At 41.9% G+C, this 26,508-nt stretch overlaps 1 protein-coding gene across 7 annotated transcripts in view; it reads right to left on the bottom strand.

The window, feature by feature from the left end:
• ANKRD44 (ankyrin repeat domain 44) overlaps positions 1–26,288 on the bottom strand; it is a 346,841-nt gene extending 320,553 nt beyond the window's left edge. For 5 of the 7 annotated variants that reach the window (XM_050750693.1, XM_050750692.1, XM_050750690.1 and 2 more), the window contains exon 1: positions 26,041–26,271. In XM_050750693.1, coding sequence (XP_050606650.1) covers positions 26,041–26,067 — 27 coding nt within the window. In that variant the 5' untranslated portion in view covers positions 26,068–26,271. Of the gene's footprint in view, positions 1–11,344; positions 25,763–26,040 lie in introns of those variants that run through there. The other 2 variants (XM_050750689.1, XM_050750691.1) reach the window with 2 other exon arrangements.
• Positions 26,289–26,508: the final 220 nt, after the last annotated feature.

The following is a 26,508-nucleotide window of genomic DNA, read 5'->3' as shown; positions in this document are numbered from 1 at the left end:
TATGAAGACCTTCACTACTTACAATAGAAATATATCTTCTGCTTGTTAAGATAACAGAAACAGTGATAGCCCTCTCTCAGATGACAGAAACAGTCATAGCCCAATTTTGTGGCACTCTAAGCAAAGTGCATCTCGAAGGCTCCCTAAAAGATGTTCCCTTTGAGCAAGTTTAAGTATCACCCACTAGTCTCTACTTGAATCCCTCAGCCCACCCACATCACATTCTGCAGGAAGTGATGAAAAGTCAGGCAGTTTAAGTTATGTAAGGCCTGTGGACCCAGTGAGCCAAACTGCAAAATGTCCATCAATGAGCTCCACAACCTCCCCTGCCCCAACCCATTGCAGGAAAGTGTCTGGGGATGGGGCAGCCAAGAGTCAGTCACTGGAACATGTCTGATGCCATAAAATGCTACCCGTGATACCCAGCTCCCACGTTCTTTTCTTCTTGGTTCTGATCAATACACAGTAGCCTGCCTGCGATGGAGCAACTGGAGGAAACAGGTTCCACGTGTGGGAAGCCATGGGTTAAAAAGCAACTTGCCAAACTATGGGAAATATGCTAGTTGATGCTGAAGCCTTAATGCTTGACTCTAATGGGGTAGTAACTCCATTTTCTCATAAACATGCTAAGTAGATTTCTACTTTCTCAAGAAGCTAAATCCTTTTGTGGCTTTATGACTTACTCCTACAACCAAGAGCCTCTTAAGCTATTAACAGTCAAGTGTCACAACCTTAAAGACTTGCACTGTTCGCTAGTCTCAGGCATGCCCCCAGTCACAAATTCCTGCAAAATAAACCTTGGTTGGACAGACTGCAGAAAAACAAAAAGGAAAGAAAACATAAAACCCCATTATGGTTGACAAAGAAGCTGTACAAAGCTTAAAGAGATCAATAAAATGATATAGGGTCAGATTCTGAAAAAAAAGAACAGATTTCACTATATGGTCACCTCTGGGAACCCTCTGGACAAAATCAGGCCTTCCAGTTTGATTGCTAAGTGCCTGTGGTAGTAATTCAACCATTCCATCTCTCACACAAAATGCCTGAGCCCCAGAGCTCACTCTGGGTGAGTCCGACAATGGTACCACCCAGTTTATAAAGTAAAGAGACAAGCTGGCCAATTTGGCCCGAGGAAGAAAGCGTTTCCGTGTGACCGTTGCAGCCGGTGGGCCAGGGCAGTCAAGCGCTGCTCCACAAGGGTCCCCTATGACACTATTAAGGTATATTACCCTTTCCAAACATCTTTGCTTCAATAGATTCCAGTCCCTCTCTGCAATAAAATTGAGCATATTTCTATTTAAATTAACTGTCTCAATTTGAAAGCAATTTGATTTTATTTAATTCAAAGATTTCCCTAAATGCTATCAAAATAGCAACCAAAATTGGCTTTCAAATTCTTTAAGCAGTACCTAAGGACAGAAAGAATTTTTTACCTACTTCTTCTACTTTGATTTTTTTTTTCTTTTTAAGAGACGGGGCCTTGCCCTGTCACCCAGGCTGTAGTGCAGTAGCAAGATCATATCTCACTGCAGCCTCAACCTCCTAGGCTCAACTGATCCTCCTGCCTCAGCCTCCCCAGTAGCTAGGACTACAAGGACGCCACAATGTCTGGCTAATTTTTAAAAAACAATTTTGTAGAGATGGAGGTCTCGCTATGTTGTCCAGGCTGGTCCTGAACTCCTGGCCTCAAGTGATCCTCTCACCTGGGCCTCCCAAATACCTTAACTTTTTAAATGCTTCTCTTTACTTCTTTCAGGAATATTAACTTAATTTTTTAATGCAATATGCTTTTTTGCTTATGAAACTGTATGAATTGGTTTCTATTCAAACTGTTGAAAAATACGTAACTTTGGTAAGCATGAAAAAAGGCCACAGAATGAAAAATCTCTAAGATCCCTTACAGTTTCAAAATTCCTTTATCCTGCTAGATCCTTTTTAAAAGAATTTATCCAACTGTATAACATTCTGGAAAAGATAAAACTATGGAGAAAGAAAAAGGATCAGTGGTTGCCAGGGGTTAGCGGGTAAGGAGGGATGAGTAGGCAGAGCATGGAGGATTTTCAGGGCAGTGAAACTACTCTGTATGGCCCTGTGATGGTGGATACATGTCATTATACATTTGTCAAAACCCACCGAATGTACAACAAGAGTGAACCCTGTCAACTATGGACTTTGGGTGATGATGTGTCTGTCAATGCAGGTTCATCGATGGTAACAAATGCACCACTCTAGTGGGGACGTTCACAGTGGGAGAGGCTGGTTGTGGGGACAGGGGGTATATGAAAGTCTCTGTACTTTCTGCTCAATTTTGCTGTGAACATAAAATTGCTCTAAAAATTGAAATGTATCTTTAAAAAAATGTATACCTTCTAGATGTTCTAAATAATATTATGTATCCTCCAACTGATAAAAAAAAAATTGGGTAAAAGTATGAAGGAAGAGATTAATTCTCCTGCAGCCAGAAAAGAAAAGTGTAAGAAAAAGCTGCTGCACTGTAGGAGCTGCCTTGTGACGTCACAGAATACTTGGCAGAGAGGACGTGTGTTTCTGTTTGTTCTACTGATGAGCAAGAGAGGAACCAGCAACACTAGTCATCAGACATCAGCATTCTCTCCAAAGAACCGTTTTTAATGCTTTTGAACACTACACAGAAAAGCCAGACAAATCCATTCAACACACAGACAACCACACATCATTGTGAATTTTATATCTAGATCTTTTACCCTGTTTTTTGTAAAGTAACTGCTGACATATAATACCTATTTTCTATTTAGGATATCAGGGGACTTCTTAGATAATTCGGGAATTAGCAAACCAAAGCAGACATCCGCTGGGCGCGGTAGCTAGTGCCTATAATCCTAGCACTTTGGGAGGCCGAGGCGGGCATATCACTTGAGGTCACGAGTTCAAGACCAGCCTGGCCAACATGGTGAAACCCTGTCCCTCCTAAAAATACAAAAATTAGCCATGTGTGGTGGCACACACCCATAGGCCCAGCTACTCGGGAGGCTGAGGCCAGAGAATCACTTGAACCCATGAGGCAGAGGGTACAGTGAGCCGAGATCCGATCATTGCACTCCAGCCTGGGTGACAGAGTGAGATTCAGTCTCAAAAAAAAAAAAAAAAAAGACATCTGATGTACTCCCTCAAGACCAAAAATTGGAGATTTGCCCAAAAACCAGTTATAAAAGGAGGATCTGGGTCTTTAGATATGAGAAATTAGCTTTCAAATACCATGAGATTCTAAGCAAATGTTCAAATCCAGTGAGAAACACCGTTACTTACATCCAGTTATTATTCAATCAGTTGTACAGAGTATAATATAAGGAGAAGCGCATAGAAACTTCATTCAATATATCTGAGAGGACGACTTCATGGGTGGTAAATAAAGTTTCAGATACTGGTGAGGATGCAGAGAAAAGGAAACTCCTATACACTGTTGGTGGAATGTAAATTAATATAACCACTATGGAGAACAGTATGGCAATCTCTCAAAAAAAAACAAATATAAATAACTTCTATATGACCTATCAATCCCACTGTTGGGTATCAGTCCAAAGGAAAAGAAACCACTATGTAACAGGCATAGCTGCACATGCAAGTTTATCACAGCACTATTCACAAGAGAGAAGTTATGGAATCTAAATGTCCATCAACGGATGAACGGATAAAGAAAATGTGAGATATATATATACACACACACGCGCGCGATATATATATACACATATACGCACATGTATGTATACACACACACACACACACACACACACATCCCATGGAATACTATTCGGCCATTAAAAAGAATGAAATCATGTGTCATTTACAGCTACATGAATAAAACTGTAGGTCATAATGTTAAGTGAAATAAGCCAGGCACAGAAAGACAAATACCACATGTTCTCATTCGTATAAGGGAGCTAAAAAACTTGAAATCATGGACCCGGAGGATAGAACAACAGATACCAGAGACTGAGAAGGATAAGTGGGTGGGAGGAGGATATGAAGAGAGGCTGGTTAATGGGTACTAACATACAGTTTAGATAGAAGAAATAAGTTGTAATATCTGGTAGCAGACTAGGGTAATTACACCTAGCAACAATATTTTGTATATTTCAAAGCAACTAGAAGAGAGGCTCTAAGTGATACCAACATATAGAAATGATAAATACTCAAAGTGGTGAATACCCCCAGATACCCTGGTTTGGTCATTACACATCCTATGCATGTCTCACTCATATGGACCCCATAAATATGTAAAATATTATGTATTAGTCAAAAAAAATACAAAAACCTCACAAACACTACTACATAATATTAGTATAACTTAAATTTAAAAGACTGATAATTCCAAGTGTTGACAATGATGTGGAGAAACTAACCCATATGTATTGTTGGGGGAGTGTGAAATGGTACGACCACTTTGAAAAACAGTTTGTCAGTTTCTTATATACATGCACTTATCCAGGTATTATACAAGAGAAACGAAAACTTATGTTTAAAGAAAAGACTTGCACATAATTATTCATAATGGATAAATGTGGGTACAACCCACATTTCCATCAACAGATGAGTGGATGAACAATTATGGTATAGTCAGACACTGGAACGCTACTTAGCAATAAGAAAGATTTTATCTCCTTATACACAAAACATGAATGAATCTCAATATCCTTATGCTCAGCAAAAGAAGCCAGAAACTAAAGAGGACAAACTATATGATACCATTTGTGTGAAATTCATCTGTAGAAACAGACAGCAGATCAGTATTTGCCTAGGAGGTAAAGTGGGGAAGACAAAGAAGCAGAAGAGAACTCTTTGGGGGTATTAGAATCATTCCATATCTTGATTATGGGGGTAATTACACAGGTAACTTTTGTCAAAACACATCTACATGTCATTAAAATGGATGCATGCCATTTTATGTAAACTATCCACAATATGGTCAATTTTTCTTTTTTTTTTTTTTGAGACAGAGTCTCTATCACCCAGACTGGAGTGCAGTGGTGTGATCTTGGCTCATGGCAACCTCCACCTCCTGGGTTCAAGCGATTCTCCTACCTCAGCCTCCCAAGTAGCTGGGATTACAGGTGCCCGCCACCACGCATGGCTAGTATTTGTACTTTTAGGAGAGACAAGGTTTCACCATGTTGGCCAGGTTGGTCTCGAACCCCTGACCTCAAGTGATCAACCCACCTCAGCCTCCCAATAAAGTCAATTTTTCAAAAAGAAAAAATAAAATGAATAGGCGGGGCACTGTGGCTCATACCTATAATCCCAGGTTGTACTAATTTACATTCCCACCAACAGTGTAAAAGTGTTTCCTTTTCACCACATCCACACCAACATCTATTGTGTTTCAACTTTTTAATTACGGCCATTCTTGCAGGAATAAGGTGGTACCTCATTGTGGTTTTAATTTGCATTTCCCTGATGCTTAGTGATGTTGAGCATTTTTTCATGTTTGTGGGCTGTTTGTATATCTTCTTTTGAGAAATGTCTATTCACTTTTTGATGGGATTATTTTTTTTCTTGCTGATTCACTTGAGTGTCCTGGTGTCAAAGAAAGGACCAGTTGAAAACCAGGAGATTCGAAGTCAGAACTTTAACTCCTTTTGTATTACCCCAGCAATAAGCCATGTTCTCCACAATACGTGGGCTGATTTTAAACAGAAAGAAAGCCTTGTCAACAGATCAAGAAATTCATTCCAAATAAGCATGCTTTACTTTGCATGTATTATTAATAATTTACCAAATTTTACATTCGTTTTGATACATTGTTAATAATCATTGTAAACTCAATCCAGAAATTTATTTAACTCCTAGCATCTCAGGATCACATTTTTATTACAAAGTATCATAAGATAATCAGGTTTTTTTGTTGTTGTTTGTTTGTTTGAGACGGAGTCTCAGTCCAGCCCAGCCTGGAGTGCAGTGGCACGATCTCGGCTCACTGCAACCTCTGCAGTGTTTTTTTAATGTAGTACATTTGGGCCAGGCACAGCAGCTCACACCTGTAATCCCAACACTTTGGGAGGCCAAGGAGGGAGGATCCCTTGAGGCCAGGAGCTAACCTGGGCAACATAGGGAGACCCTGTCTGCACAAAAAACACAAAGATTTGCCAGGCATGCTGGCGTGCACCTGTAACCCTAGCTACTTAGGAGGCTGATGTGAGAGGATCACTTGAGCCCAGGAGTTCCAGGCTGCCGTAAGCTATAATCACACCACTGAACTCTAGGCTGAGTAACAGAGTGAGACCCTGTCCCTAAAAAATAAGTAAGATGCGGCCAGGCACGGTGGCTCATGCCTGTAATCCCAGCACTTTGGGAGACCGAGGCAGGTGGATCACCTGAGGTCAGCAGTTCAAGACCAGCCTGGTCAACATGGTGAAATCCTGTCTCTACTCAAAACACAAACATTAGCTGGGCATGGTGGTGGGCCCCTGTAATCCCAGCTACTTGGGAGGCTGACGCAGGAGAATCACTTGAATCCAGGAGGCAGAAGTTGCAGTGAGTTGGGATCACGCCATTGCACTCCAGCCTGGGCAATAGAGCGAGACTCCATCTCAAAAAAATAAAGAAAGAAAACGTAAAATATTTGGATAAAAGTGTGGTAATTTACAGGCATGAGCCACCACACCCAGCCAAATTCTGCATAAGAAAGTGGAATAGAAGTATAAGCTCAAGGAGAAAAAGTAACAATGTAAAATTTCCAAAGCTTGCTCATGTATTTTTTTTTAACTATACTTAAGTTCTAGGGTACATGTGCGCAGTGTGTAGGTTTGATACATAGGTATACATGTGCCATGTTGGCTTGCTGCACCCATCAACTTGCCATTTACATTAGGTATTTCTCCAAATGCTATCCCTCCCCCACCTCCCCACCCCCTCGACAGGTCCTGGTGTATGATGTTCCCTGCCCTATGTCCAAGTGATCTCATTGTTTAATTCCCACCTATGAGGGAGAACACGTGGTGTTTGGTTTTCTGTCCCTGTGATAGTTTGCTGAGAATGATGGTTTCCAGCTTCATCCATGTCCCTGCAAAGGACATGAACTCATCCTTTTTTATAGCTGCATAGTATTCCATTGTGCATATGTGCCACATTTTCTTAATCCAGTCTATCATTGATGGACATTTGGGTTGGTTTCAAGTCTTTGCTATTGTGAATAGTGCCGCAATAAACATATGTGTGCATGTGTCTTTATAGTAGCATGATTCATAATCCTTTGGGTATCTACCCAGTAATGGGATTGCTGGGTCAAATAGTATTTCTAGTTCTAGATTCTTGAGGGATCACCACACTGTGTTCCACAATGGTTCAACTAATTTACACTCCCAACAGTGTAAAAGCATTCCTATTTCTCCACATCCTCTCCAGCACGTGTTGTTTCCTGACTTTTTAATGATCACCATTCTAACTGGCACGAGATGGTATCTCATTGTGGTTTTGATTTGCATTTATCTGGTGACCAGTGATGATGTTGCTCATGTATTTTTCAAGTGAAGGTGGGACACTCAAATCACAATAGTGTTTAAATTCCATTCAACACATTTTAAACAATGATATAACGTTTTCATTTTTTAAAAAGTCTACATTTATATTATGCCAGGAATTACATCCTTTGTATCTTTCCAACTTTGTGATGAAAAGCATTAGATATCAACTCCCCAAGAAATGTGCAAGGGAATACATCACTTACAAAAATCTTTTGGTGGTAGGGGTTGGGGGTAAAAAATGTTCCCATGAGTTACTTGTAAGCATCAGTAGATGGCCAGCCTGGCAATCCTCTCGGTCCACCCGGGGTCAGTGATGGAAATCACACTCTGCCTCCTTTGGGCCCTACTTAGCAAGATGCTTTAAACCAAGAGTCCACGTTAACAGTGACTTCCTGTGCAAGTCTTTAAAGAGCTGCCCCAGTTAAAGCCTGTCCAAAATCTCCAGAGTACAAAGAATGGTGAGTAAAACATTTCTTCTCGTACTGCTTCCTTGACTGGAGAAGTTGTCCCAGATCTGTTCACGTCATGACACACTAAGCCATCAGCCACATATTCTTGACTATGCATATTTAACAAGACACCAAGAAAAAAAATCCACCACACAAAAATTAGCAATATTTTATATAACCAATCCTTTTACTAGGGTTATTTACATAACCAAAAATTAATCACTTCCTGTCCTTCCTCTGTTCACGGTAAAGATCCCAGGAGGAGGAAGAGAAGGTAGATAAAGTAGATAAAAGAAGGGAAGGATGGTGAAGGAAAAAACACAGCAGCAGAGACTCCCACTATATCATTCACTTATTCAGTAGTCACTGCTAATCTACTACTGCTGAGTTAACCAGAGTCTTGGATACTAAAAAATTGGGGTACAAACATTTTCCCCCAGAAGTGAAGAGCAATTCAGTGGCTTAGCTCCAACCATCCCAAGTCACACACTAACCAAGGGGCTAAAAATGGACTGAAACCAGAAGTGAGAAGCTCAATGAAGAAACTTGCCCCACTCCACGTAAGAAGGAAAACGAAAGGGTTCATTACACACATTTGCATTTAGACGCATCTAAAGATTAGGCAGTGCTGTGACAAATGTTCCCTTCAGATGGCCAATTTTAAATACGTCTCACAAAATCCTAAAAAAAGAAAATAAAGCATATTAAAGAGGAATTTGGGGGGCAAGGGCATGGGAAAGCCTTAGTATTTCAGAATTATTACCAGTCACAAGTGTTTTCAAATAAGAATGAAGTTCCACGGTCTTCTGTGTATCACAAAGGTCTTTACCCACAGGGGAACGATGAGGCAATATCCTTATGGCCTTGCACACAATGGGCTCCTTCTTCTAGACCAGCTTAGAAGTGGGTGATCCATTCTAATCTAGATAATGTAGATGATACGATACTAGAACCACATGATAATTACCCAGGCGGCAGCCTTCAGCATTCTATCACAGGGTGTTTATACAGCATTTTAGGCTGTATCCTAAATATAACTGTAGAAATGACACGTGATTTTATAAGTGCTATTTAAGAACAGGATAGGCAAATGAAATGCACCTTAGACTGAGCCAGAAAAAATAAGAGCTCTACCTCCACTAACAATCAACAAGCTAAGTAACAGCCACTGGCCTCGGTTTCTCCCTATGAAAAATGGGGACTCTAATGTTCATCTCCTGTCTTCCCCAGACAATTTATATTGTTCAGAAAACGCTGGAGGTCCCAGATAGCTTAGGTACTCAGTCACTGTCCATGTTTTCTAAAGTTGTACACTACATTAATTTCTTTACAAATCTTTTAAACAAGTTTCTTTAGTCTTAATTCTTTCTCTCTGAAGGATAGAGAAAAGGAGGTCAGTCAACACGTGTCATCTTTCATATAAAAGTTAGTTTCACTTCTGAGAAAAGTGAACCTTTATATGAAAGATGACGTGCTGACTGACCTCCTTTCTGGCCTCACTAACCAGTTCAAGGTGCCCATCTTCATCCAAGATCAAAAGGAACTCCAGGCCTAGGAGGAGTTTCATAATAACTCAAATGACTCTGGAAGTACAAGAGCAAGAGTCAGATGCTCTTTATAATTCTAATGAAATGAACACTGGAAACCACACACACACATACTTTCATTCTCTCTCTCTCTGCACCCCCGCCGCCCCAATACACACACAAACTTATAACCCACACAGAAATTACCAGACTTAGCTTCAGAGAGAACCTTCTAGAATAATGAGCAATATTAGATAAGTAGACAGTTTTAAGATTTATTTTTAACTGTATAATTTTCATTTATAATACTTGACCCTTAAACTGTGTTTGCTTAAAATTAGCCTTCTACAAAATTAAGGCCATTTCCATCCCCATATTAATCTAGAGTCTCTATGTGGGGAATAGAATATATTAAGATTTCCGTTTTGCTCTCAAATATAAGAAATAAGTATCTCTCTTCCCCCATCTTGGCTCTTTGAGTGCATCAAAAGTACATATTAACTGTTTCTGAGTCCACATCTGGAGTTTAAAAATCCTATAGAAAAGGCAAGTGATTTAAAATATAAACATATGGCTTCCTTCTCCACAGTGATTCCTAGAGAGAGGGGAAAAAAAGTTGAGTACAAACAAACTATTGTTTTAAGGAGGATTGTTTTTAATTGAAAGCATACCAAAAAGCTAACTAAGCTTCTACTTTCTCCTGGAGAAAATAATAAAAGCAAGAATTCCCATCTCGATCTAATTAAATCTAGATCAAAGTGCAACTTAGGTAACACTAGGACTGTAAAAGTCTAGCACTCGATTTCTTAAGAGGATGGCCCCAAGTCTGCCCTTGAGTTAGAGCAAGAGGTTGGCAAATTTTTCCTGCAAAAGGCCAGATAGTAAATATTTTCAGCTTTGCTGACCCTATAGTCTTTGCCACAACTACTCAACTCTGCTGTTGTAGCGCCCATAGACAAGATGTAAACAAATAATACAACTATATTTATGGACAAAGAAATTTGAATTTTGTTTAATTTTTATGTGTTGCAAAGTAGTATTTTTTGACCCTTTTCAATCACTTAATATAAAAACTATCCTTGGCTCACAGGCCATTTAAAGCAGGCAGCAGACCAGATGTGTCCTGTGGACAGTAATCTGCAACCCCTGGGTTAAAACTATAGAAGACTGGAGCAGCTACAAGAATACACTCTAAAACAATGTCCTCATTTCTTAAAGAAAACTGAGGCCCAAGGAGGTGTAATGACTGGCCAGGATCTCACAGCCAATTCATGGCAGGAATGGAGTTAAGAAAAATACCATTCAGCCTCTGGAAGAGCTGGTTGAAAAGGTAAAAGCAAGGCCAGGCATGGTGGCTTGCTCATTCTTATAATCCCAGCACTTTGGGAGGCTGAGGTGGGCAGATCCCTTGAGTCCAGGAGTTCAAGACCAGACTGGGCAACATGGTGAAACCCTGTCCCTACAAAAAATGAGCTGGGTGGCATGGAGGCACATGCCTGTAGTCCCAGCTACTCAGGAGGCTGAAGTGGGAGGATCACCTGAGCCCAGGAGGTCGAGCTATGATGGCACCACTGCACCAGCCTAGGTGGCAGATTAAGACCCTGTCTCAAAAAAAAAAAAAGAAGAAGAAGAAATAAAAAGAAAAAAGAAAAGGTAAAGCAGTAATGAAGGAATGTCCTGCTTTAGTTCAACTCACCAGGACAGGCAGTGGGGTACTTAAAACCAGAGATGTTGCAGGAACCTAGTCACTAGTCATAGAAGCTCCTAATACCTGACTTCCCACTGTATAAAATAATTTGTTATCTGCCTGTCACCTACACTCATTCTGAAGGTCCTATATCAGCCACTAGGACCCTTTGAGGGGCCAAATTACCTGTCAGCCTGATTCTTTTCAGCCTTCTGAGTGATACAGCTCTGGTTGGTTTTTTTGTTTTTGGTTTTAGTTTTTTTGAGACGGAGTCTCACTCTGTCGCCCAGGCTGGAGTGCAGTGGCGCGATGTTGGCTCACTGCAAGCTCCACCTCCCGGGTTCACGCCATTCTCCTGCCTCAGCCTCCCGAATAGCCGGGGCTACAAGTGCCCACCAACACACCAGGCTAATTTTTTTTTTTGTATTTTTATTAGAGACGGGGTTTCACCATGTTGGTTGTTTCTTTTGCACTGTAAGTAACAACCTCCACTTTTGTTAGTCCAATCCTAGAACTCCCAAGATATAAGTGTCAATGTGGCTGAACAGCAAGGATCAATGTCAATTATTTCAAAGAGCAGAGGACAGCAGGTGACCAATTAAGCTTAAAGTTCAAGAGCATCTCCAACACTCACCTAAGAAACTAACAGTCAGTCTCCTTCCCACTCCTATTCCTTCTTCCCTCAAAAAAAAAAGTTTCTTAATGTTTTTCTCCTGTTTTTCCTTATTGCACCTTTTCTTATACCAATTCTCATTTTCATTTCCTGTGAATCATTTCATTTCCCTTTTTATTTTGCCCTACATCTCAACCAAGAATCAACTCAAATTGAAATGCTTTGTTAGAATTAAGATACATACACATATCCAATGATGTTTAAAGTATCTGCTCGTTAAATAGCATTCTGTAGTTTTAAAAGGGAAAAAGTCCCAAATTAAGTAACTTTTTACAATGTATCCTTCATCTAACTTTTTAAGTCACATTTTATCAGAGAAGTTTGTTTTCTACCCTGTTATAAATTCGTTCAAGACTTGAAATTTTACACCAATTTTTTTTAGACATTCTGCTGTGATGATTTTTTATGAAGATTACTCTATCAACTGTTTTGTTTTTACACACTTCCTCAAAAAGACACAGTTTTATACTTCTGTGAAGAGGAAGTGGCATTCTTATAAGTAATTTTCAAAGTTCTTTTTGACAACTTAAATCAAAAATGACTGCAAACTCCTCAGAATCTTTTCAACACAAATTGATCCTCCTAGATCTATCTAAACGTAAGATTCTTCGGTCAAATAAGCTAAGTCAATTGATTTGATGAAACCAAAATGAAACAAAAATGTACTTCCTAAAGCTGTAGGAACCAAAACACTACAATTCAAACCGAAGTATGGAAAATCCACACAAAAATAAAACAAACTCTTTCTACCAATGTTGTTTAAGCTAGAGAGAAAGAAGACTAGTTAAAAGATCATAAATCTAAAACAAAAACTAACTCCAATCATATTTTCATGGAGCTGAAATTGACCTTAAAAAACTGGTCTCTTTAATTGGACAAATGAGGAATCAGTCCAAGATTCAGAGACTATTTATTATAGAGTGCCAACCAAGAACCACTTGCTATACAAAGACTTTTCCCACTTGATTATCACAACTTCCCCATAAAGCAAGTATTATTTTACCCATCTTACAGTCAAGGAAAGTTGTGTCACAGGAAGAGGGACACAGCTTGTTAGGAGTAGTGCTGTGCACAAAGCCCAGGTCTCCAGACATCAACTTTAGTATTCTAACTATACAACTCACACGAAGCATTTTTGGAAATTGTTCAGTTAGATACCACAATATTTTAAAATATTATACGCAAAATACAGTACCCTGAAACCTTGATAGAAGACTCCTTGCTAAAAAGCAGAGCTACTTAAAAAGATTGTTTCTTCTTGGCTGCTACAAAAAGGAGCATTAGCAACTAAATATTGCAGTCATCTCATGAGTCCCAAGACCTAATTATACTGAGGCTCCAAAGTACCAAACCCTTAGTCACACGGCTTCTAAATTACTCATGACAGTATCATGTACTCAAGTCACTGCTGGCCACTTCTTATGCTTATGGTCTATTCTTAAATCTGGACTCCGTTAAGAAGGATATAGAAAGATTTTCACACTTGTAGAAATAAAGGAAGATATTTCAGCATGCCTGAAGCAATGGCGAAACCACTCAAGGCAACAACAAACACCCACTTCCTGCTGAGGTAAGAAGAGAGGCATGGCAGCCAGGCCCATTAGAATTGACACCTTGTAACTGTTTGCTGCCTTTAAAAACTACACAGTATAATTAAAAACATCCTTTAAAACTCTATGTAAGAAAGTGATTTTTGGCAACTCTAATATCTCAATTCCCTTCCAAATATCTTACACCGGACAAGCCAAATCCAGGTCTTCCTAAAAGCACACAAGATGGGATTCTAAGACCAATGCTCAAATATCTGACTCAAGCTGTGGAGCCACTTAAACTAAGTAATAGACGTGTGGACCACACAACTAGCTCAGAAGCATATTTCCTTGGGCAGCAAAAACAGAAAAATCATGTGCTTTTATGGACAAACAGAAAGGATTCTAAGAACTTTACTGAAGGCATTCTATCAAGTAAGAGTGGAGGCCTTCCGTGGGGCACAAAGGTGGCAGGAAGAAGTGAAAAGAAAAATAGTTTCTAAAAAGAATGTATCACTTAAATAGGTGCCCTAAGAAAATGCTAAAGTAGGTCAAGCATGGTGGCTTATGCCTGTAATCTCAGCACTTTGCAAAGCCGGGCAGATCACTTGATTCCAGGAGTTCGAGACCAGCCTGGGCAACGTGGTGAAACCACATCTCTACTAAAAATACAAAAATTAGCCAGGTGTAGTGGCATGCACCTGTAGTCCCAGCTACTCAGGAGGCTGAGGTGGGAGACTCAACTGAGCCCCGAAAGTCGAGGCTGCAGTAAGCTATGATCACACCACTATACTCTAGCATGGGTGACAGAGTGAGATCCTGTTTCAAAAAAAAAAGAGAGAGACAGAGAAAATGCTAGAGTTTCATAGTTTCTAGTTTTGTAAGAGGACTCTCTTTTTAAACATAACCACAATATCATATTCACACTTTAAATTATCAAATATCCAGTCAGTATTCAAATTTCCCCAATTATCTCAAAGAAGTATGCTTTTTTAAGTTTGTTTAAATCAGAATCCAAATCTATTCACTGCAATTAGTCTGAATGTATCTTAATTGCCTTTTAATTTATGGATTTATATTTTCTCTCCAACTTTTTTTTCCCTCTTACAATTGATTTTTCAAAGAAATGAGGTCTTTTTTTTTCTGTAGGCTTCCCATAGTTTGGATTTTGTAATTTCTTATTTAAAAAATATGTATAAGATTAAAAACAAGTCATCTCTAGTTCCAACAATCCCACTCCTGGGTATCTACCCACAGGAAAAGAAGTCATAAGAAAAAGATACTTGCACACGCATGTTTACAGCAGCACAATTCACAATTGCAAAAATACAGAACCAGCCCAAATGCCCATCAATCAATGAGTGGATAAAGAAAATGTGGTAGATACATACCAGGGAATACTACTCAGCTGTAAAAAGGAATGAAATAATGGCATTTGCAGCAACCTGAATGGAATTGGAGACCATTATTCTAAGTGAAATAACTCAGAAATGGAAAAACAAACATCATATGTTCTCACTCATTAGTAGGAGCTAAGCTATTAGGACAGAAAGGCATAAGAATGATACAATGGGCTTTGGGGAATCGGGGAAATGGTGAGAAAGGAGTGAGGGATAAAAGACTACACATTGGGTACAGTTCTTTAGTGATGATGGGTGCACCAAAATCTCAGAAATCACATTAAAGAACTTATTCATGTAACCAAACATCACCTGTTCCCCAAAAACCTAAGGAAATAATTTTTTAAGAAGGAAAAAAAAAAAGTCATCTTTAAACCTACTACATTATTCGATCAATGGCCTACATCACCAAACCATCTAGGTCCTTTCAATGAAGTCCTTGCTACTCCAAAATACATGTTTGTTCACAAAATACTGCCATGGTACCTCATGCAACATTCTGTTCAAGCCAGGGGTATCATGGACACAGAAGCGCCCATAAGGCAACACCTTACTTTAATGCTTCAATACTTTTTGGAACAAAGCAAATACAAATTAATTTGAAAAGGTCATGTGCAACAAATGGAAACAATGAGTTTTGCTTAGGCACAAATTCATCCATTCAAGTTTTCCAGCAGAGGGCATGTAGTACCTCTCAAAGAACTCAACTGAGAAAAATGTGTTAATATGCAAACACCTCTCCTATCCAGTTTGCAAACTGGATATTTCCTTACCTCCTCTTCCTACCTAACATGAACCCTATGACTCAGTAAATTTAGTCACCAGGTTACCTGAGAGGTACACAACACATCACTCACCTAGGTTCCACCCACATCTGCTGCTTGGATCATTCCTTTCCTTAAGTACCACGTAGACTCCCTCCAGCTCCCTTCTTAATGACTCTGCCCATCTCTGACTCCTGAAGTCCCTAATCAATACCCTCTAAGCATAGTCTAAACCTGCACTATACCTGGATTGATAACTGTTTAATATGCCACATGAATTCAATAAACGTTAAAGAGGGCCTTTCATGTGCAAGGCATTCAATATCATCTAACTAGACTGTGAGCTCCATGGGGAAAATGGCCTCTTGTGATACTGCACCTATTTCAAGAATCCTAATGTGTGATGGCTAAGAATGTGCACCTTGGGGTTGCCCAGATGTGACTCCCAGAGTCATGCGACCCTCAAAAAAATTACTCGACCTGTCAGTTTTCATTTTTCTTCCTTTTTTTTTTTTTTTTTTTTTTTGACAGAGTTTCACTCTTGTCGCCCAGGCTGGAATGCAATGGCACAATCTCGGCTCACTGCAACCTCCGCCTCCCAGGTTCAAGCGATTCTCCTGCCTCAGCCTCCCAAGTAGCTGGGATTACAAGCGCCTGCCACCATGCCTGACTAATTTTTGTATTTTTAGTAGAGATGGGGTTTCACCATCTCTAGCCATCTCTCTGGCCAGGCTGGTCTCTAACTCCTGACCTCAGGTGATCTACCTTCCTCAGCCTCCCAAAGCATTACAGGCATGAGCCACCGTGCCAGCCTCATTTTCCTCATCTTTAAAATGAAATGATAGCCATCCTCTCATAAAAATATTAGGATTAAATCATATAAAGTATGATTCTTGTCTCCTTGTTCCCAATTCTTTCTGTCTGGTTTCTATTTTATTGCGCCTGTTCTTACCTGTCTTTCCCTTTTGTGGAGAAGGGGAGAGCAGAAAGCCCCAGCAGAGCTATGCTGTATCATTGCTATGTAGATGGAGCTCATTAAACACTCCTTGATCACTTGAATACAGAAGAGATCCACTCCCACAACATTTAGGGTCAATATTTCCTGTCCCCTAGTGTCACCTTGATACTTCCCCTGAAAAGAAATGGAACTGAGAATTACGTACAATGCTAACCATCCTTACAACCAAAAGCACAGTTTAAAAAGAGGGAAAATATAACCAAAAAATAGGACAATATGTGATCTTTTATCTTTTCATAGGGCAGAAAATTTTCTCTTAATTTTGTTTGAATGGAAATTTGACATCCCAGCGTAAAATGAAAGCTGTTTATAGAAGTGTTTCTCTTTTGTTTGTTTGAGCACTTTATGAGTAAAAAACATTTGAACATGTACATATACAGACACATATACATATTTATATTCATTCACTTAACAAATATTTATTGAGCATTTACGATGTGCCTTACCCTGTTCTAAGTGCTGAAGATACAGCAGTGAATGAACCAAACTAACAAAATAATCTTTGTCCTGTTATCTGTATCTTAACCACACATAAGTTTGGGGTTTTTAAATGGGGGGAGTAAAATATATGGTATGAGGGATTTGCACGGTGGAGGAAAATAAAGAAAGGCAGACAAGAAATGTGGAGTAGGCATTTTAAACAGTGTGGTCAGAAAGGGACTCACTGAGAAAGTAACATCTGAGGAAAGACCTGAAAGAGGTAAAGGCGAGCCATGCAGATATCTAGGGAGGAGCTGCACAGGGAGCAGGAACAGCAAGGGTCCCCAGGCAGGAGCGCAGCTGGCATGTTCACTAAACAGGAGGAGGCCAGTGGGGCTGGAGCCAAGGAGCCAGGAAGAGATGGACAGCAGACAAGGCTGGACAGGTGAGTGGAGGAGCTCAGTGCAGAAGTCACTCTAATGACCTCAGCTTTCACCTGGGTGAAACTGGAAGTTTTTGAGCAGGAGTGACAAGTTCTGAGTTCCATCACTCTGAGAGCTACATTGCGAGTAGAGTGTAGAGGCCAAGGTCAGATGGAGGAAGACCAGTCAGAGGCTGCTGTAATAACCCAAGTGGTGATTTGGCCAGGTGGCAGACACTGAAAAATACAGCCAAAAAGATGACATGGTACTAGCAAATAAGATGTACTAAAACTACATAAAAATTAAAAGTTTAAAAGAATGATTTAAAAAAATACTAATTCTAATATTCTCTTTCCCAAACTCCAACTCAATAAAGCATTGTGTTCATCCTTGGGGTGTACGCCACACCTACTTTTGGAGGCCACTGTTTAACAATAATTGGTTGGTTGATTTGCCCCGGCTGACCTGAACGTCTGCCTGGCTTTCTGTCTTCAGACTTCTCTTACGCTCACTTTCCTTCTTCCTTATCTTGCCAGTCTTAGACACCAAAACAAGTCTCCACAGAGACTAACCTTACATAGGCTGGTGATTACATGTAGGAATTTTCTTCCTTTCTTGAGAAAGTCTATGGTCACCATGTCAACTGCACCCAACTCTGGGCCAACCCTTGAGAAATAAACTTGTTAGATGTACATGTTATTTGGGTTCAACAAAACAGGATTTTGCCTGGGAGGACCCAAGGTATTTGCTAAAGCAGCACCTCTGAAGAAGGCTAAGGTGGGCCTCAGCTCACAAGAGACAAGCGTGGGCTCTGTAAGGATTGCTCCCTTTAGCCTGTAAGAAGTTCAAGAGGATTCTTCAAGGACCACATTGAGAACAGCCCCGGGGTTCTGTGTCCCCACAGCCAGGCTCCTGGAGATTCCAGAAGATAACCTTCTTGGGGAAAGGACTCCTCACCCTTAGACAAAAAGGATGTGTTTACCAAACTTGGGAAATTTTAAAGCTGCCACCAACACACTTGGGAGAAAATCAGAAGTTCATAAAAGGCAAATACTTTTTGAAATGAGATTCCACAAGGTGAGAAAAGACTGACATTGAAATATGTGAGGAGCTATCTTAGAATGTTAGAGCTTGGAAGAATTTAGAGAATTTTCTGCCTGTTCCCATTTTGACAAAGAAACGAAGGCCAGGATTTACCCCAAACCATACAACTGTTAAAAGAACCATGAGTAGAATCCACGTCTTCTGATTCCCAATCTGGTGTTATTTTTAAAACAAACTAAAGCAAAACAAAATTTTTAAAATAAAAAAAGCAAAACTTTTAGAGAGGTTAGAATTGTGATTAATTTCCATATCTAGGCTCAAACAGATGTTTCCACAAGTCTCTCTAATTTTACTAAGAGCTCTGAAAGTTCTCTTAGGGGAAAATGGTCTTCTGATATAAAAGATATCCTAGAAAGTTACGCTTGGATGCTTAAGACTCCCCGGGTTGGGAGCAAGGGGACTCTAAGCAAACAAAAAGCAAGAAATGCAAACAATTATTGACTTAGTAATCCCTGAAACAGCCCAAAGGTAGACTATGTATTTATTTGCTTAGCTCACTTTATAGAATACTAGATAAATTTTAAGTTTTCAAAGGACGAGGCAAGTGAAAAGATCCTTAAAAATTATGAATATCATAATTACAAGCTGGATTCATGAATCATTAACTTCAACCTCTTAGGCTACCAACATATTTACAAACATAAACACTGATAAGGGCAAATACCTGCACTCCCAACCTCTGAAAGCAGCCAGAGCTAAATAATATGTTGGTTAAAAGGTTAAAAAGGAGTAATCTATAAAGTGGGTAATCTTAGGCCAGGCGCAGTGGCTCATGCCTGTAATCCCAGCACTTTGGGAGGCCAAGGCGGGCAGATCACATGAGACCAGGAGTCTGAGACCAGCCTGGCCAACATGGTGAAACCCCATCACTACTAAAAATACAAAAATTAGTCGGGCATAGTGGCGCACGCCTATAATCCCAGCTACATGGGAGTCTGAGGCACAAGAATTGCTTGAACCCTGGGAGACGGTCGGCGGGGGTTGCAATGAGCCCAGATTGCACCACTACACTCCAGTCTGGGCAACAGAGCGAGACTCTGTCTCAAAAAAAATAAAAATACAGAACAAATAGGGTGGAGAATAGGAATTAGTCCTAAGTCATTGATATTGATTAAAATCCTTCTCTGGAACCTGAAGCTGTTTGACTTTGTTACCTGGAAAGCCTTATTAGAGCTCATCTGCAAATACACCCTTCATAGCCACATTCGTAAGAAAGACTATAACACAAACCATGTGAAGAGCGTCGGTCTCCATTACAGGCACCAAGTCACAGAAGGGAGAGGGCAGAGCTGAGGCACCATAAAGGCCTCCAGTCCAACCACTTCATTTTACAAAGAGAAACCTGAAGCCTACAGAGGTTAACATGTCTTCCCAAGAGTTGGCTAATATACAACATATGTCACTTCTCCCTTCCCGTATACCCATAGCAAACACTGGTAATCAATCACGCTTTCTCAGATCTTTGACTGCCAAGAGTCAGAATGTTTCTATCAGATTACACCTGCAACCCCTGGGCAGCTCAGAACTGAGGTGTGAGATAGAAGGTGTTTCCCAACTCTGCACAAAGTCATAAAACAATCTTTGTAATACCCGCACCACTGTAGACTCAAAAGAGAGTGAGTAGTCTGCTAGTCAAACTAGTTTACTGTCACTATCAAGCCTGTGGTGAGCAAACATAGAATCTATGTGTATATATGATGACCACATATCTAGGCTTACCCAGGACAGTCCTGGCTCACATCTGTTTGTGGCTTCATGTTGAGTAGTATCACCTATGATTCTCAAAAGGATAAAAATGATATAGTCATTCTAGTTCTAAGCAGTTCCTAATCATTCACAAACATTTATAAATGTTGTTTGTTTCACACATGATGCATCAGAAAAAAAAAAAAAAAACACTTAACCAATCACCAGTTTTATCATACAAAGGGGCTTTCAAATGATACTAAACCCAACTAGTTTTCAAGAGGGACTCAGGGACCACTGTCCAAGCCCATCTTTTTTATATATTGAGCTTCAATATGAAATTTCTTTGGGGGAAAAAAAGGAGTGTCACAGCTTAAACAAGTTTGGAAACCACAGAATTATCAGATCTCTGTAGCTCTGCCTGTTTTTACATTATTTCATGTTATTCTTTAGCCTATAAAAATTCACATTATCTTGTAGAAATACAAATCTTTTTAAAGAATCTTTCATTCCTGTTTCTGGTACAATTTGTGCCTTTTTATTTTATATTTACTCTCTGTTTAAAGCAAAAGAGGAAGTAAAAAGTTGAAATCTTAAAAAAAAGAAAGAAAGAAAAGAAAAAGAAAAAAGCTGGTTCCATCAATCCAGAGCTAGAGCTTATATGCTAGTGCTGGCTAAAGAGCCAATCATATATCTAAGAGAAGAATAAGTTTATTTGGAAAAGTCACTGGTGTAGAGAACACAGATATCAGTTATGTGCACAAGTAATGATATTATCACATGGAAAGTTTAAAAAATTTACCTGGCTACCCAGACAGAAGACTAGAAGGAGACATCCCAAAATGTCAAGAATAGTTATCTCTGAGTATAGAGGCTTCAGATGGTTTTAAAAATTTTTGGTTTTGCTCCTCTAGTTTTCTGATTTTCCTATAATAACTGCGGTTCATTTGTTTTATATATATACACACATATATGAAAAAAGTCACTGAACTACCAACACATCATTCACCGGGGTGGAGAGGTGGAGAGGCTAATGGGAAAAGCCAGATATAAGCCAGGCAGGGGCAGAGGCCTCAAAGCAGCTCCTTACTCTGTACAGAAATGGGTCTGGCCCAAGAGGCAGAAGGAGTTCAGGGAACGCTGCTCATCCAATGGCTTCTCTGTAAACAAGAGCAGGCACCCATTAATCCTACGGCTGCACTGCCCTTTCAACTATGAAAAGTATAGCCTTGTGGTCAGAGCTCCACCTGTGCAATCAGACTGCCAGGATAGGACAACGTGCTAGATCACTTATTGGGTGTGTGACCCTAAACAGGTCAATTAGTCTCTCCATTCCTGTTTTCTCATCCATAAAATAGGAATCACACCACCACCTACCTCCTAGTGTGGCTATGAGGATTAAGACATGACTCACTGCAAAGGCCCAGTATACAATAAGAGCACAATAAATGTATGACATGATTAGGTCTCTGCCATGAAACACCAGCTTCAAGTGCACTCTCAAAACCATGTGATTGGGTCCCGAAACATCCAGAAAAGGCTCTAAATAAAGCCTTTCTTTTCCCTTCTTCTCTGATGATGACAGGACTACAGCATGGTGTCTGCTTTAAGACCAGTGCTCTAGGGAGTGATGGAAGAACAAGGGCAGCCCAATAAAATGTGTAACACGTCCCAAGGCCCCGCACTATGGGCTAGAAATCCTGCTCCCAAAGTTACACAGGATTTCTAGTCTCTTGCCACTGCCACCGCTGCCAGGCACTGCCTTTGGCAAGAAGGTAGGTGACTCAAGTGTGAACTAGGACTTGGCAAGGGAACACCAAAACAGAAGGCCTCCAGGCAGGAAGCTCCAAAAGGGCCACCTGCTGAAACCGTTTGTCTACAGGCAGCCTCTGAGATGAAAGTAGTGCTATCGTTAACAAATGCAGGTAAGAATAGTGGACATTTTAAACATGCAACAGAACTTACCATCCTAGCTTCGTAACTCTGAAAATAAATTTTGGGTAGAGACCCAGGCTGAAGATACGACCATACACTTAAAATGACTACAGGGACTTTAACTATATGACATAAAGAACAACCTAAAAAAGTCAATATCAAATCATTTTCAAAAAGACTTCATGGCTATCTTTGAGTCAAAATGCCTTAGATCTTCATGTAATAAAATTTTCTTTCCCAAACTTAAAATTATCTCACTTTACCAAAAATATAAAACTCCTAATGTCCACATACAAGGAAATAATTACATTATTATATTAATGACATAGTTGAGTGTGTTCTATGTTACATAGGGTAACCAGTTCCTCCCAGTTTGCCTGGAATTTTCCCAGTTTTAGCCCCATATGCTGGGACACCAATCTGCACAAACCAGGATGGTTAGTGCCCCCTAAGACTGCAAGAAAAATGATGTGTGTCCGCTGAGGAAGAAAACAGAAGGAACACAGTTACAAAAGTTACAAATGCAGAAGTGCTAAATGCCAAGTTCGTTTGTTTGTAGTGATAGCTCCAGTTCCTTTTTTACAGTGAAAAAAAAAAAAAAGACTAAAAATCACACTGGTCTCTCCCTTTTTCTTTTTACTCTTCTAAAAAAAAAAAAAAAAAAGAGTTGGGAAAAAATATTTTCCTTCTCTTGTAAGATTGAGAGGTCACTGCAGGATTGACTGCTGAAATAGTGTCTGCTTCACCTAGCAAGCTCCTGCACCCAGCTTTAGCTGGACAGAAAATGTCATCATCTGTCTCCCCTGACTTTGGCCACATTTAAAGACAAATCCACACAATTTGTGTTTCAGGTTATCGACAGCAAGAGTGTGTCCTCAAACAAAAAATCCAAGAGGCCTAGCAAAAAATCAAGATTCACTTCACAAATAGGGTATTTAACAGATGAGGTGCTGGGCACAGTGGCTCACACCTGTAATCCCAGCACTTTGGGAGGCTGAGGCAGGTGGATTGTTTGAACCCAAGAGTCTGAGACTATCCTGGGCAACATGGTGAAACCCTGTGTCTACAAGAAATACAAAAATTAGCCAGGTGTGGTGGCTCATGCGCCCATAGTCCCAGCTGCTGGGGAGGCGGAGGTGGGAGGATCGTTTGAGCCTGGCAGGCCAAGGCTGCAGTGAGCCATGATGATACTATTGAGTCAGAGTGAGACCCTGACTCAAAAAAAAAAAAAAAAAAATTGGGGAGGGAGAAATTAAGAAGTGGTTGTTTTACTAGAAGCTGAATGGAGAGCAAGGCACTCCTGCACAAACTCTAAGGCAGGGATTCCAAGCAGGCAGCTCCCTACCCACAATGATGGAGCAAAACTCTTCTAGTAGTGGTCTAAGCAAATGGTTTTAAAAGTTAATCTGTGAGGTTAAGAACTGACTTCTAAGAATTGAGTCTCAAACAGAAAAGGTAAGACTATATAAGGCAAGAAAGACCACACACTTACTTCCTGGACCTAAAGCTACACAGAAACCATCGTTGCTCACCACCAACTCCACCCAGGCCACTTCCCCACCCCATCTCTTTCTGACTTTGCCCCAAGATAGACTGGCCATTTTCAGAAGTTCTTGAATCTTAAAATGCCTTAGGTTCTTTTTATGTATCCGGAGATATAACCAAATAAAGGTTGTGAGACTCTTCCTTTCTCTCCATACTCGTACTGGTTTATTGGGGGAAGAAAGGAAATATACTTGGAAACATTTTTTTTTGAGGCAGGGTCTCACTCTGTCGCCCAGGCTGGAGTGCAGTGGCACCATCTCGGCTCATTGCAAGCTCCACCTCCCGGGTTCACGCCATTCTCCTGCCTCAGCCTCCCGAGTAGCTGGGACTACAGGCATCCGCCACCACGCCCGGCTAATTTTTTGTATTTTTAGTAGAGACGGGGTTTCACCGTGTTAGCCAGCATGGTCTCCATCTCCTGACCTCGTGATCCGCCGGCCTTGGCCTCCCAAAGTGCTGGGATTACAGGCGTGAGCCACCGCGCTCGGCTGGAAACATTTTAGAAGGCAACATCTTTGAAATTCCTGCTCTGATAAGCCCTGAAGAATAACTTCCTTTCTTTCTAAGACCAAGTCACTAGGGTTGATCTTGATCTGGAAGAGATGTGTTCTTGTAACGCTTTCAACACATCCAGTGAGATGATGGAGCTTTCCTATGCCAACTCTAGCAGAAAGTACAAGCGCCTGGAAGGCAGGAGACAGGAGCTAGTCCCAGTCCTGCAGGCCTGTAGCTGGCATTCTTTGAGGAAGACTTGCTTCACTTCTCCAGATCTGTTTTGTCATTTAGAGAATGAAGGGTTTGGGCTAGATCATCCTTAGAGTCCTTACAACTCTAAACTTCCATGTGATGTTCTTTCTTATACGTGATAACAATACCTATTAGAACCATTCTTTGTACTTTGAAGATCTAGGGATTAACAGACAAGTACAGCAACGTGTACTAGCAAAGATGACAGGCCCAAGACACGCTAAAACTATAAGATTTAAAATAAGCAAATGTCTAACAGTTGGCAAAGTATGTGACCAAAAGGTGAAGGAAATCCTGATATCAAATTACACTTTTAAATGCTCTGGAACCAGTGAGAACAAATACATTCATCACAAGTACCAGCTGCTCTTCCTACTAAATTTAACAATAACGTGAATTTTAACTCAGTGATCTCCACATCACCAACCCCGCCAAACACCTGTAAATATTTAGGGGAAACAAGCTAAAAAAAAAAAAAATGGAATCTACAAGGCGGGAGAACAAATCATTGCAAATCATTGTGGTGACGGACTGCATTTCAGCTGCAAGATGTTCTGACTGGATACTAACTGGAGAACGCAAGGCAGCAGATGCAACCCATGGATAAGTCTGAGGTATTTAATACCAAGGGCTGGCACGTCTGACCCTGTGGTCAAAGTCAAGATTGCCTCTCTACCTACCAGGACCCCAAAACAAAGTTCCTTTCACTACCGATGAATAAACGGGGGTGGGGGTGGGGGTGGCAAGCCGTTTCCTTTTTTCGTGAAAAGAGCTGCAAAGAGTTTTGTCATGCAACTTGGTTTGGTAACTGTTAGTGTCAATGTAAGAGCAACAGAGTCCGCGAAGGTGGCTGTTACCATTCCACAGACCTGCGGCAAGGACTGTCAATCCGATTCAGCAAATAACCCCACCTCTCCAAGCCAGGACTCCAGAGCTGCCCTGTGTGGTATCTCAGCAAGGAAAGCCAACAAAGCTGGTGGACACAGGCAGACCGTAGCCCACCGCCTGTGAGTGGAGACTCCCAGCCGACTTGACCTCCTCCTCGGAGGGACCGGCCCGATCTGAAAGGGCGGTCTCCAAGGGTCCCCATCCCGCACCACGCACACAGCCTGGGGCAACTAAAGAGGAAGTCGGGATGTCACATCCAACGGATAAAGACAGCCCCGCCACACAAGAGCCGCATTCTGGGCAGGACTCCTGCTAGGCTTGGGAAGGGGTCCCAGTCTGCGATCCTTTCTCCCTCTACGTGCAGCGTCCTCCTCCCGGGGGCGCCGGCCGGTGGCGCCCACTCAACGCGGCGCGGTGGGAGTCCCGGGAGCACCCCGAGCCCCCGGCCCCCTCCCCGGCTCCGCCGGGCCCGCGGCCGCCGCACTCGCGCACCCCGCGACCCAGCTGCCCAGCGCCCGCGGGCCTTGCCCCGGACTCGGGCACGCAGTTCCGACGGCCCAGGGCGGGGACGGCGCCGCGGAGGGGAGCTGCCGCCGCGGGCTCTCGGAGGCACCGGCGGCCGCGCACACTCCTCCCCTTCGCCGTGAGTAAACAGCTCGCGGGCGCGCTCCAGCCGCGCCCCCATCCCCCCGCCGGGCTCCGCGCCGCCCTGCGCCCGCGCGTCCCGCCCGCCGGCGCCGCCGCCCCCTACCTGGTCGGTGAGTTTGAGCACTGCCATTCTTCCGCTCCTTCGCGCGCACACACATGCAGGTCCCCGGCCCGCAGATGTCACGCCGGGAGCCGGGGAAGCGGAAGGAATTGCCAGGGGAAGGGAAAAAAATCTGGCTCCCGAATTTGACAGCCCTCCCCCTGCTCCTCCTCCGCCGCCACCTCCTCCCGCCGAGAGGCTGACACTGGCTAGTGGGGTTTGCAGCCGAGCCCGCCCGCCTTTCCACAGGAAGTACCGGCTGCTGCCAGCCGGGCCGCCACTGACATCACCGCGCGCTGGCTTGCTCGCCGCCCGCCGCCTGGGCCGACGCTGCCTCCTGCCGCCCGCAGCCGCGCCGCGCAGCCCGGCCCCCGGCGCTGCCCCCGCGCCCGCACCGGGACGCCGCCTGCCTTCCGCACCTGCACGTGGCGCCCCGCCCGGGCGGCCCCGGACCCCTGGTGGATCGCGGGC

This window comes from Macaca thibetana, chromosome 12 (assembly GCF_024542745.1).
Source record: "Macaca thibetana thibetana isolate TM-01 chromosome 12, ASM2454274v1, whole genome shotgun sequence".
In the NCBI taxonomy this organism is placed as follows: domain Eukaryota; kingdom Metazoa; phylum Chordata; class Mammalia; order Primates; family Cercopithecidae; genus Macaca; species Macaca thibetana.
This window is presented reverse-complemented; position numbering and strand designations above follow the sequence as displayed.